The sequence below is a fragment of the Scyliorhinus torazame genome, chromosome 10, assembly GCF_047496885.1.
Source record: "Scyliorhinus torazame isolate Kashiwa2021f chromosome 10, sScyTor2.1, whole genome shotgun sequence".
NCBI lineage: Eukaryota > Metazoa > Chordata > Chondrichthyes > Carcharhiniformes > Scyliorhinidae > Scyliorhinus > Scyliorhinus torazame.
Genome location: NC_092716.1, coordinates 221,839,350 through 221,852,722, shown reverse-complemented (window position 1 = coordinate 221,852,722; position 13,373 = coordinate 221,839,350). Strand labels below are relative to the sequence as shown.

Sequence of the window (13,373 nt, the reverse complement as noted above, 5' to 3'; positions counted from 1 at the left end):
GTGTGTAAACCCCAGATTTATGGAAGTTTCTATGCATTTTGTAACATTGAAGGCACTTTTCATTTAACGATCAGCTTTCATTCAGCCTGCGTTTACCGATAACAATTTGCATCTACTTTTGTTGCACTGAAGGCATTTTAAATTAAAAGGGAAGGTGCCCATTTTTAAAACATATGACTGTCATATATGGAGTTATACCATCACACTTTAACTGTATATCAATTATTGATGATTTACAATTAAAATTCAAGCATATGCACAGTCGACTTAAACTCACAGCAATTCCTGAGCATCAGAGAAAAGAACAGTACCATGAGCCAACAGATAGATGCTTCATTCCTCAAAAAACATCGACTTGAATTCACAAAATGTTGCTCTCCTTCTGAAGGGTAAGAACCCCAGCTTGCTATCACCAGTATTGCTATGCTGAACACACAGTCATGGTAGGTTCATTGGGATTTGGAATAATAAAACCACCTCAACAGAAAATATAGAGTACCTGTCATAACTCCATCTGCTGTAGGACATAGTCCTGTTGCTGCTCACTCCGTCCATTCTCCTCAGTTACAACGCAAGAAAATCTTGCAGCAGGGGAGAAACCGGACGGCAGCCAGAGATTATTTGAGAGGCACAGTCTACGCTGAAATCTGCTGGGTCTTTCTCTTCACTGCGATACCTGCCCTGAGAGTGATGGAACGTGGAGCTGGTCCAGTCAGGACTACACCTCTGCAGTGAGCAATAGAGAGCAGATGCACAAAAACTGCTCCAGTTTGAGCCTCCAAGATAAGGACTGCGCCATGTATTTGAGAGGGGGAGTCTGTGAGGCATACAATTATTATTTTGTGAAGCAATTGAAAAATTCTACATTTAATCCTCCTCGGCAAGGAAGCTCCTCGTTTCATTGAACTGAAAATGCAGCTGCCATAAATTGCCTATCCTGCTGAGCAGCCCACTATAGATGCAACTGGGTCCAGCACCCTCTGCCAATTTACTGTTTGTCTTCCTTATTTATTCCTGTTTCCACAGATACAGCACTATCCCTTTGACATCACTCCCCCTCCTGTCCAATCACACGGCTTACAGCTCTTTCAAAACCTCATCCTTTCAGAAGCACTAATTAAATCCAGTGTGTGTGAAAGAACACTCATCAGAAAAATCCAAGGCTACACAGTGTCTCTTCATAAATTGCTCAATACTCAAAGCAGTGCTGTGCACCTGAAGCAAATGTTAAAATTTGTAAAGAAAAAAAAATAGGAAATTGCAGGTGTGTACCTTCTATTCCTCTGATAACTGTTTGCTGCAGCCTTCGTTATAGGGGGCAATATAATGTTACCCCTTAATCCACACAAAAAAAATAGGATCAGGGAGAATGTCTTGTTAATTGAAGCTGCATTAGCTTAATTGCACAGCCAGCGTTTCTGTGGATTTAAACCTGCTATAGCATCTGGCTAAGAAATTAACATTTGAAGGATGGCAATTGGGCTGTTGCAAAAACTCAGTGGATAATTATAAACACTCGGGTCTACATTTCTCATATCATTCAAAACAAAATATACGGGTTTAAAACGTTTTTCTCCTCTTTTCTTGGGGGTGTCCTGAATCCTGCACACACCCTTGTCACATAATTATTGCTGCTGCAATAGGTTCCGGTCAGACAGTTCCATGACAAGCTGTTGCTACAGGTGTATTCATGCAAATATGAAGCATATTTGAGAGGGGAGTCCCTGTCTCCCCAATGGACAATAATGGATACCCGGGAAGTAACTGTGCAACAGTAATCTAATAAAAAAGGTTTGGCTGACTCAATAAATAATATGAATCAAGTTTTTTTTAACTGTTCTAACCATCACCATCGCCACAAGATTGCAGCACAGACTTGAACCTACTCCAGGGTATTTGTGTTTTTATATTACAAACCCATTAACTTCATGGACTGTCTTTCCCTGGCGTATGTCAGATTTGGGGCTTAAAGGGGCTGTTGAATATTGACTAACTCATACCTTTTACATCACTGATACGTGATTACCTGTGGTGTGTTTATTGGTAATTCCTGGTGATAAATGCACATGATTGTTAATTGTGAACAACAGAGGTAACAGTGGGTTGAAGGAGCAGAACTTAAATCCTTCACTGTGGAGAAGGCAAGTGGCATTAAAAATAATTAAACCACGACATTAAATGGGAAACAAAATCAGGGACATCAATGAAATAGACATTATGAAAATTAAATAATCAAATAAGTATAAGGAACTTTGGCTAGCATTGATACAACACTGGAAACTTCAATGTTGATGGAGCATAAGGAGGGCAATAATGGATTTCCTGCCGGTTACAGCCCCACCCGAATTTCCTTTCCATTGTAATCCATTGAATGAATAATCAGGCAGGAATGAAAATGGGCAGACATTTGATATCACCCAACATACACCAACAGAGCTGAACATTTCACCAAATTAATCAGCAAAGCACTGAAGATAAAACACAAGAATCTGGTTATTAAATTACATGCAGGTCTGGTACTAATTTGAAATTGTTTTTTTGTGGTCTCAAGTCTTGGCTTCCTCCCAACAACCCAATCAAAATGAACAATGTGAATGCGATAACATAAATTTTGTAGGCAATTCTTCCAGTAGTTATTGGGAGGAATGTATCTACTTGCTCAATATGACACCACTATCTATAAACCTTCATATCAGATTTTATTGTACCAAAGGGATGTGGCTTCATCAAGGATTATTTTAAAGGCTCCTCTATTTCATGGCATAAAAAACAGTGGTACGCACATTTAAATATCATCATTTTCAGCTTGACCATTCCTCTGTCACCATCTCCCCTCCAGAAACCTCAGCCTCAAAAGTTTGAAAATCTGTTATTTAGAGGAGAACATTTTAAATACTCACTTTGGCTCACAGTCAAGTCTCCTTCTACCCATGGGCTCTGGTCAGAGAGTCATTCTGCACTACAACTCACTCCCAGCACTTTGAAGTACCCAGTGTCTGGATGCCCCAAGACCAGGGTCCGGGAGAGGGGTGCAGACTGTGCCAAACACCGGGATCTAGGGGTCAGGAGTGGTTAGCCGTATTTTAAACAGAGTTTCTCATCATCCAGTCTGAGCAGAAATCTGTGGACAGAATTTTATAAATTCAATCTTTTTAAAACCAGTCTGTCAGTGTCAATTTTATCAAGTTGCTGCACTGCTGCTTCTGACCTACGGGCAACTTCGGGGGTTCAATTAAAAAAAAATTTTTTTTTAAATCCCATCAGAAAATTAAAGTTTACCGTGAGCAGAATTTATGGGGTGTGATCACCAGGACAGCAGTGAATCAGGAACTTGTTTTACACTGTACAAGATTCTCAAGAGCCTTTTGCATCGACTTCAGTCTTGTCTTTTTGTCCACTCACCTATTATCCCTTCTAGACTTTAATTAGCAACAAAATAAACAGAAATCCAGCCATGATCCCACCTTCCATTTGCAGGATAATTATGAATGACAAAGGCCATCTAGCTCTGTTTGTTTCAGCCATCCCAGGATGACATACAAACATGCAGGTATAGCGAAAAAAGGACAAAACACCTTTCACAAGTCCAAAATTCTTTACCACTAATTAAATATTGTTGAGTTGTCGTCACTGGTACAATATGGACAATGTTATCAAATGGCAGAGCAGGGACAAGGGGCCTGAATGGCCTACATGTGTTTCTAATATGTATGTTTGGGTGTCATTCAATATGATGGGTCTCAACCCCCTTTCTCCCAATATTTGCAGCTGAGAATGGAGATTTTCTGGGGAAGAGGGCAGGAAAACGGTCTACAAACATGGTGCAAGTTTCCATGTGTATATGCTTGTGACACCCAACTCTACCATGCTGCCTTAGTTCCACAATGTTGTCAGACGAGACAATATCAATTCATTTATAGGCCAGAAAATTGTTTGGCTGAACACCAAATAAACCAAGGCCACCTTCTTTGGTTTCTGCAGCAAGCTCTGTACACCTGCTTCAACTATATTCCCCTCCTCCGCTGATTCAGTTTGAGCCAGGTATTATACACCTAGTGTTCTGTTCAGCCTGGAGCTAAATGTCAATGCTAAACTCCTATCCATCACCACAGGTCAGCGTGTTTTTACCTCTGTAATGTGACGTACTTTCATTCCCTCTTGCAGCCACCCACTTGTTCATGATTTTGTTCCATTTAAGTTCCCTTTTCCTAAATATCCTCCTCTCCAACCTCCCAAGCAATTTGCAAAAAAGTAGTTTTTCCACAGCACCTGCCCAAGCCTCAGCTTTCATTTTTATATTGGTGGGCTTCACAGCAATGCTAAAATGACAATTGTCCCACAGTGGTTTCATGCTGTTTGCCAAAGTACATTGTGCCTATCAATAAGTGATTTCACTCCCCAGTTACACTGCAGTCTTCTGAGACAACACAAATGCATCACTAGAACTGGATCACTGATTGGTCTCGCCTCCACCAATAACGAGACGGAATTATGGAATTGTCTCAGACTTCGACTGTAACATATTCATCTCCAAGGGAGGTTATCCTGAAGCAACGTAATAAACTCTGGAGAAGAGTCATACGGACTTGAAACATTAACTCTGCTTTCTGGTTCCAGCAATTTATTATCCTGAAGCAGAATGTATAGGGGAGGAAAAATATTTCCTGGGTATTTTTGAGCCAGGACCCAAATGTAGAACAGCCAACATGTGAATAATTCTATCATAAATGGCAAGTGGAGATTTGGAATGAATTACCCGTTATAAATTGCAGGGGATTTTTTTTAATTGAGCTGAACCCCATCCTATTCTTATTGAAATAGCTGGTAAAGTGGTAGCTGGTTATTATAAGGTGCACGGTAACACAGTGGTTAGCACTGTTGTTTCACAGCACCAGGGTCCCAGGTTCGATTCCCAGCTTAGGTCACTGTGTGTGAGTCTGCACGTTCTCCCTGTGTCTGCGTGGGGTTTCCTCCGGGTGCTCCGGTTTCCTCCCACAAGTCCCGAAAGAAGTGCTCGTTAGGTGAATTGGACACTCTGACTTCTCCCTCTGCGTACCCGAACAGGTGCCGGAATGTGGCGACTGGGGGTTTTTCACAGTAACTTCATTGCAGTGTGAATGTGAGCCTACTTGTGACAAGAATACAGATTATTATGACATCAAAACAGCTAGAACAAACCACGTGCTGATCAATCAGACTTGTATGCTCTGGAGAAAACAAAATGTATGCAACATAATGACTTCTCCCTATAAATTCCACCCCAGCACCCCAACCCTGAAGATAAAGTGGTCTGCCATTGTGAGGCACACAGATCAAGTGACCCAGTCACCTCTATTATCTATATTAAGATCCCAGACCAGACTCTCAACATTTGTTGGGTGACCAGACAAGAACCCCAAACACTTCTTTAAATTTGTAAGATTGTGAGGAAAGGATACTTCGTTCCAAGAGTGATTCTACTGAAACATTTGGATGTGTTGTATTAAAATAAACTTCACTATTAAAACAGGGCTAAACCACATTAACATCACAGAAAATAGCTCACAATCAACAGTTAAACAATTCTTAGCAATAAGAGGAAACACTAACTTTTAATTGATAGCTTCCTCGTCTCCAATCAAGCAAACCCCATCACAGGTCAGAAGCCTTTTGTAAATTAATTTAATAAACCACAGGGAAACCATACTTGCATATATCACAATAAACATCTGTTCACCAATGTTGAGACCTGTCTCGGTGCTCAGTCTGAAGGGTGTGAGGGATGGGCTGGGCTGGACGCTGAAGAGGTAACAGGTGGGGATGGTGCGATGCCGCAGGCGTTGGAGGTGGGCACGGGCCAGGGCCCCCAGGGCAGTCAGGGGCCACCCACCAGTGTGACCCAAGAGGCACAAGGAGACGGGGCTAGATATGTGGAGCCGCCATGTAGTAGGTCCCACCACCGCACATCACGCCAGTACCCAACCCCACCCCCTATCAACCCTAGACCCTAACCCCATCCACCCGCTATCTTCACCCCAGACCCCATCCCCACTCCCGCCACCCCAGGGATCCAATGGGACCATGTAATGGAAAGGGCAGCACGCATGCTGGGATCTCCCAGGCGGACGATGGAAACGTGGATATGGGGGGGGGGGGGTGTGGAACGTTCAAGCTGTTGCCGGCCGGGCCGCCAGTCGGTGAACCTGGATGCAATTAGACTGTCCCGTGCGCTGCAGCCCTGGCGTACACGTTGTGCCATTCCTGTGCCCTGCAATTTCTGGCCCTCCTCCGCATCGTCCTCGTCTGACATGGCCTGGTGTTCTCCTTCCTCCTCCAGAATGTCGCTCCTCTGCTGCACAATGTTGTGGAGGATGCAGCAGACCATGACTATGTGTGAGACTCTCCTGGGACCACACTGCAGGGTAACTCCAGAGCGGGCCAGGAACCTGACCGCATCATGCACCGATGCACTGCTCTATCATTCCCCTGGTCACAGCATGGGTGTCGTTGCAGCAGTCTGTGGCGTTGGTCTGTGGCCTCCGGATAGGCATCATCAGCCAAGACCATTACAGATAACCCCTGTCGCCTAATTGTCAACCCCACACCCAGGGGGGCACCTCAAAAGGTGCCGGTCGAGTGCACTAGGTTGATGGGGTCGTGCACGCTGCCTGGGTATTGGGAGCAAACGTGTATGATGTGCACCTCTTGATCTCACACCAACTGCACTTTCATGGATTGCACCCATAAGACCATAAAACATAGGAGCGGAATTAAGGCCATTCGGCCCATCGAGTCCACTCCACCATTCAATCATGGCTGATTTCAACTCCATTTACCCGCTCTCTCTCCATAGCCCTTAATTCCTCGAGAAATCAAGAATTTATCAACTTGTGTCTTAAAGACACTCAACGTCCCGGCCTCCATCGCCCTCTGTGGCAATGAATTCCACAGACCCACCACTCTCTGGCTGAAGAAATTTCTCCTCATCTCTGTTCTAAAGTGACTCCCTTTTATTCTAAGGCTGTGCCCCCGGGTCCTAGTCTCCCCTGCTAATGGAAACAACTTCCCTACGTCCATCCTATCTAAGCCATTCATTATCTTGTAGGTTTCTATTAGATCTCCCCTCAACCTCCTGAACTCCAATGAATATAATCCCAGGATCCTCAGACGTTCATCGTATGTTAGGCCTACCATTCCTGGGATCATCCGTGTGAATCTCCGCTGGACCCGCTCCAGTGCCAGTATGTCCTTCCTGAGGTGTGGGGCCCAAAATTGCTCACAGTATTCTAAATGGGGCCTAACTAATGCTTTATAAAGCTTCAGAAGTACATCCCTTCTTTTATATTCCAAGCCTCTTGAGATGAATGACAACATTGCATCTGCTTTCTTAATTACAGACTCAACCTGCAAGTTTACCTTTAGAGAATCCTGGACTAGGACTCCCAAGTCCCTTTGCACTTCAGCATTATGAATTTTGTCACCGTTTAGAAAATAGTCCATGCCTCTATTCTTTTTTCCAAAGTGCAAGACCTCGCACTTGCCCACGTTGAATTTCATCAGCCATTTCTTGGACCACTCTCCTAAACTGTCTAAATCTTTCTGCAGCCTCCCCACCTCCTCCATACTACCTGCCCCTCCACCTATCTTTATATCATCAACAAACTTAGCCAGAATGCCCCCAGTCCCGTCATCTAGATCGTTAATATATAAAGAGAACAGCTGTGGCCCCAACACTGAACCCTGCGGGACACCACTCGTCACCGGTTGCCATTCCTAAAAAGAACCTTTTATCCCAACTCTCTGCCTTCTGCCTGACAGCCAATCGTCAATCCATGTTAGTACCTTGCCTCGAATACCATGGGCCCTTATTTTACTCAGAAGTCTCCCGTGAGGCACCTTATCAAAGGCCTTTTGGAAGTCAAGATAGATAACATCCATTGGCTCTCCTTGGTCTAACCTATTTGTTATCTCTTCAAAGAACTCTAACAGGTTTGTCAGGCACGACCTCCCCTTACTAAATCCATGCTGACTTGTCCTAATCCGACCCTGCACTTCCAAGAATTTAGAAATCTCATCCTTAACAATGGATTCTAGAATCTTGCCAACAACCGAGGTTAGGCTAATTGGCCTATAATTTTCCATCTTTTTCCTTGTTCCCTTCTTGAACAGGGGGGTTACAACAGCGATTTTCCAATCCTCTGGGACTTTCCCTGACTCCAGTGACTTTTGAAAGATCATAACTAACGCCTCCACTATTTCTTCAGCTATCTCCTTTAGAACTTTAGGGCAGCACGGTAGCACAAGTGATTAGCACTGTGGCTTCACAGCGCCAGGGTCCCAGGTTCGATTCCCTGCTGGGTCACTGTCTGTGCGGAGTTTGCACGTTCTCCCCGTGTCCGCGTGGGTTTCCTCCGGGTGCTCCGGTTTCCTCCCACAGTCCAAAGACGTGCAGGTTAGGTGGATTGGCCATGATAAATTACCCGTAGTGTCCATAAGAGTTGGGAGGGGTTATTGGGTTGCGGGGATAAGGTGGAAGTGAGGGATTAATGTGGGTCGGTGCAGACTCGATGGGCCGAATGGCCTCCTTCTGCACTGTATGTTCTATGTAATGACGTCTATGTAACTCTAGGATGTAGCCCATCTGGGCCCGGAGATTTATCAATTTTTAGACCTCTTAGTTTCTCTAGCACTTTCTCCTTTGTGATGGCTACCATATTTAACTCTGCCCCCTGACTCTCCGGAATTGTTGGGATATTACTCATGTCTTCTACTGTGAAGACTGACGCAAAGTACTTATTTAGTTCCTCAGCTATTTCCTCGTCTCCCATCACTAAATTACCAGCATCATTTTGGAACGGCCCAATGTCAACTTTTGCCTCCAGTTTGTTTTTAATGTATTTTAAGAAACTTTTACTATCATTCCTAATGTTACTGGCTAGCCTACCTTCATATTTGATCCTCTCTTTCCTTATTTCTCTCTTTGTTATCCTCTGTTTGTTTTTGTAGCCTTCCCAATCTTCTGACTTCCCACTACTCTTTGCCACATTATAGGCTTGCTCTTTTGCTTTGATGCACTCCCTGACTTCCTTTGTCAGCCATGGCTGCCTAATCCCCCCTCTGATAACCTTTCTTTTCTTTGGGATGAACCTCTGTACTGTGTCCTCAATTACTCCCAGAAACTCCTGCCATTGCTGTTCTACTGTCTTTCCCACTAGGCTCTGCTCCCAGTCGATTTTCGTCAGTTCCTCCCTCATGCCCCGGTAGTTACCTTTATTTAACTGTAACACCTTTACATCTGATTCTACCTTCTTTCTTTCAAATTGGAGATTGAATTCGACCATATTATGATCACTGCCTCCTAAGTGCTCCCTTACTTTAAGATCTTTAATCAAGTCTGGCTCATTACATAACACTAAGTCCAGAATGGCCTGTTCCCTCATGGGCTCCATCACAAGCTGTTCCAAAAAGCCCTCCTGCAAACATTCAATGAATTCCCTTTCCTTGGGTCCACTGGCAGCATTATTTACCCAGTCCACCTGCATATTGAAGTCCCCCATGATCACTGTGACCTTGCCTTTCTGACATGCACTTTCTATTTCGTGGTGCATTTTGTGCCCCCGGTCCTGACCACTGTTAGGAGGCCTGTACATAACTCCCATTATGGTTTTTTTGCCTTTGTTGTTCCTCAACTCTACCCACACAGACTCCACATCATCTGACCCTATGTCGTTTAGTGCTATTGATTTAATTTCATTCCTAATTAACAAGGCAACCCCGCCCCCTCTGCCCACCTCTCTGTCTTTTCGATAGGTTGTGAATCCCTGGATGTTTAAATGCCAGTCCTGAACCCCCTGCAACCATGTCTCTGTGATGCCTACCACATCATACCTGCCAGTCACAATCTGGGCCATAAGCTCATCTACCTTGTCCCGTACACTGCGCGCTTTAAAATATAGCACCTTTAATTCTCTATTGACCGTCCCTTTTTGTTTTCCTAGTGTGGTGGACCTTGGTTTACTGAGCCTTTCCATACACTGTGTCATATTTTGTGGGATGGGGACTATCGTAACATCTCCTGAGTTTTGTCTTTTCGTGCTTTTTTGTATTCCTAAGCAGCTACGCTTCCCACTGATTACTTCACCTCTTGGTTCCCTGACTTTCTCTTCCCCCCAATCTTTAGTTTAAAGTCCTATTGACCACCCTATTTACTCTTTTCGCCAGAACACTGGCCCCAGCTCGGTTCAGGTGGAGACCATCCCAACGGTATAGGTCCCCCCTGTCCCAAAACTGATGCCAGTGTCCCATGAAAAGGAACCCCTCTTTCCCACACCACTCTTTCAGCCACGTGTTAACTTCCCTTATTCTTGCCGCCCTATGCCAATTTGCACGTGGCTCGGGCAGTAATCCAGAGATTATGACCCTTGAGGACCTGTTTTTTAAATTTGAATCCTAGCTCTTTATAATCTCTAAACAGGTCCTCTTTCCTAGACTTGCCTATGTTGTTGGTACCGACATGGACCACAACAACTGGATCCTCCCCCTCCCTCTCCAGTATCCTTTCAAGCCGGTCAGAGATGTCCCGCAGCCTAGCACCGGGCCGGCAACATACCATGCGGGACTCTTTATCCTGCTCACAAAGGATACTATCTACCCCCCTGATAATAGAATCCCCTACAACTACAACTTGCCTATTTACTCCCTCCCCTTGAATGGCCTGCTGAACCATGGTGCCTTGGTCAGCTGACTCATCCTTCCTGCAGCCCTGTTCGCCATCCACACAGGGAGCAAGTGCCTCATACTTGTTGGACAGGGTCAAGGGCTGAGGCTCCTGAGTTCCTGACTGCTGGTTCCCTTTACCTGCCTGACTTGCAGTCACACCCTGCTGTCCCTGGCCACTGGCAGGATTTAAACTACTTACTCTGACAGGTATGACTGCCTCCTGAAACATAGTGTCCAGGTAATTCTCCCCCTCCCGGATGTGCCTCAGTGTTTGAAGCTCAGACTCCAGCTCATCAACTCTGAGCCGGAGCTCTTCGAGCAGCCAACACTTACTGCAGATGTGGTCGCTGCAGCTCGCAACAGGATCTGCCAGCTCCCACATCAAGCAGCTCAAGCACATCTGCTGACCAGCCATCACTAATTAATTAATTAGTTTAATTTAAGATTACGAGTTTAGCTGTGTTTTTTTTTTTTAAATTTGGGGCAGATTTGCTATCAACCAATCAGATCACAGCTTCCCTCTGACGTCACTTTTGGGGGAAAACTGGAAAACAGGAAGTTATCGTTCGGTTTTTATACTCACAGAGACTGCTCCTCCTCCTCCGAACGGCTCCCGAAATTAGGCCCGAAGAAAGAGAGAGAACAAAACAGTAGGGAAAAATCACCTTCTCCCACTCTTCACCGAATTACCTCACTGCACCAAATTCTCACTCTGTCTGTGTCTCACTCACTCAGGCTGTGTCTCCTTGACCTGCGCAATGCTTACTAATGTGCGCTTTCTGTCTGTCTTTTATACAGACTTTAGGATGACTCACACTACCCCTTGCGGTTCCTAAAGTGCAGCTCTTAATGCGCTGGTGCCCGTAGGGGGATATGTGTTCCGATCACCCCCTGGACCCGGGGCATCCCAGCGATGGCGGTGAACAGGACAACATGGTGGGTTTGGTCCATATTCAGCTGACGAATTGCACCATCTGGGCAGACAGGGCCTCTATGATGGTGTGGATGCACAGAGGTCTGGGAGATCCCAGACAGGTCCCCAACCCGTTGCATAAAGATTCATGGCAACCATCACTTTGACGGCCACTGCAGTTCCAGGTACGCCACGATGCAGCAGATATGCCATACGGTCTCCCTGGTTAGCCGAAATCTTCAACGGAAACCCCGGTTCAGCAGTTCTTTAAATATCAGCCACTCCCGGTACATGCACCGCCGCCTTCCCACCTCCTCCTCAGCCTGTTGGGTGGGCAACTCTCCATTCGCTCCAGCTGGCCCCCGTCCTTCAGAACAGGCTCTGCTGCTGCAGGGCACCACACCAAGCAGTTCCTGCTTGTGCCGCCTCATGGCATCCGCCAGGGCTGCGATGGCCAGGCAGATGCCAAATACCCTTAGTTGTATACCGAGTGCCATTATCTGCAGGGGATGAACAATCAACATGTTAGCATGGCGGTTATCCCTGTGCCCAACCAGGTCCACCGGGCTGCACAGTGGCCCTGACCTGCATTGCAGTCCCTGCTTCCGCATGTCCCATCCCTACCCGTGGCCTTCCCCTTGACATTCTGCCATCCATGCCACATCCGTGGCCAATCAGTGCCCGTCACCAGGGGGCCTCTGACTCTGGCACCCGTCCCTGCCAGCAGGAGTATTGCTGGCTAGCGCTATCCATGTCAGCGGTACGTTCTGCGGCCCTTATCCTGCACCCTCCTGTGGGGTCCACTGTTGGTGTCCTCCTTGGGTGGGCCTCATGATACCCCACCAGTAAAGTGGCGCTCTGCGCAACCACGGGCCATGGTGGGCTAACAGTGCAGAGCGCAGCCAGATGGCTACCTTGCAGGCCACTGCAATGGCAGTCCATGCCTGGATCCTGTGGTCCCCGCCTCACAGCACTTCCACCGAGCAGAGGCGGAGCATCGTGGGAGGCCCAGAACATGCTGGGTCAGGCCTGTTAATGATATGGCAACGGCCTTTACTGTACAATTTGCATGCCCACACCACCATGCGGCGTAGAACACATTCGCGCCGCTATAGAGGCACCGGAGCATGGCATTCCGTTCGCCGCTTGGCGCCTGCCTCGAACTTCGGCTCACGTGTAATTTTCTGCCCAACCATTTAAAAAAAAAAAAAAATGTAGAGTACCCAATTATTTTTTTTCCAATTAAGGAGCGATTTAGCGAGGCCAATCCACCTAATCTGCACATTTTTGGGTTGTGGGGGCGGAATCCACGCAGACACGGGGGGAATGTGCAAACTCGACACAGACAGTGACGCAGGGCCGGGATTCGAAGTCGGGTCCTCAGCGCCTTTGTCCCAGTGCTAACCACTGCGCCACGTGCCACACGTTTTTCTGCTCAACCATGTTTCGCGATTCCGTTGTCCCTGGATGGAGAATTCCGCCCAATATGTCAATTTTGTACATTCATTACAATATTCCATTGAAAGCCTTGGATTCAAACCTAAACCATCTGAATGTGAATTTGTGACAACCTATTAGAACCAACCGTCTGTGAATAGAACTGCAACACACTGGGCAACTAACCTATGCAAATAGGAGTTCAACATTAGGCCAACCACAGCTTCAAATAGGATCTAACCATATCCCACAACAGCTGCCAATTCTTCTAAATTTACATTCACTACCTGTGGGGCTAGGAATCCCAATTAAAGGGATGTGTTGT

At 46.1% G+C, this 13,373-nt stretch overlaps 1 protein-coding gene across 4 annotated transcripts in view; it reads right to left on the bottom strand.

Annotated features, from left to right (window-relative positions):
• Positions 1-953, bottom strand: part of tub (TUB bipartite transcription factor) — a 589,124-nt gene extending 588,171 nt beyond the window's left edge. For 2 of the 4 annotated variants that reach the window (XR_011933096.1, XM_072466434.1), the window contains exon 1: positions 500-944. Coding sequence is in view for 3 of the 4 variants with exons in the window: in XM_072466434.1 (XP_072322535.1) it covers positions 500-555 (56 nt within the window). In the remaining variant the exon portion in view is untranslated. Of the gene's footprint in view, positions 1-499 lie in introns of all 4 variants that reach the window. The other 2 variants (XM_072466438.1, XM_072466437.1) reach the window with 2 other exon arrangements.
• Between the last annotated feature and the right edge of the window lie 12,420 nt (positions 954-13,373).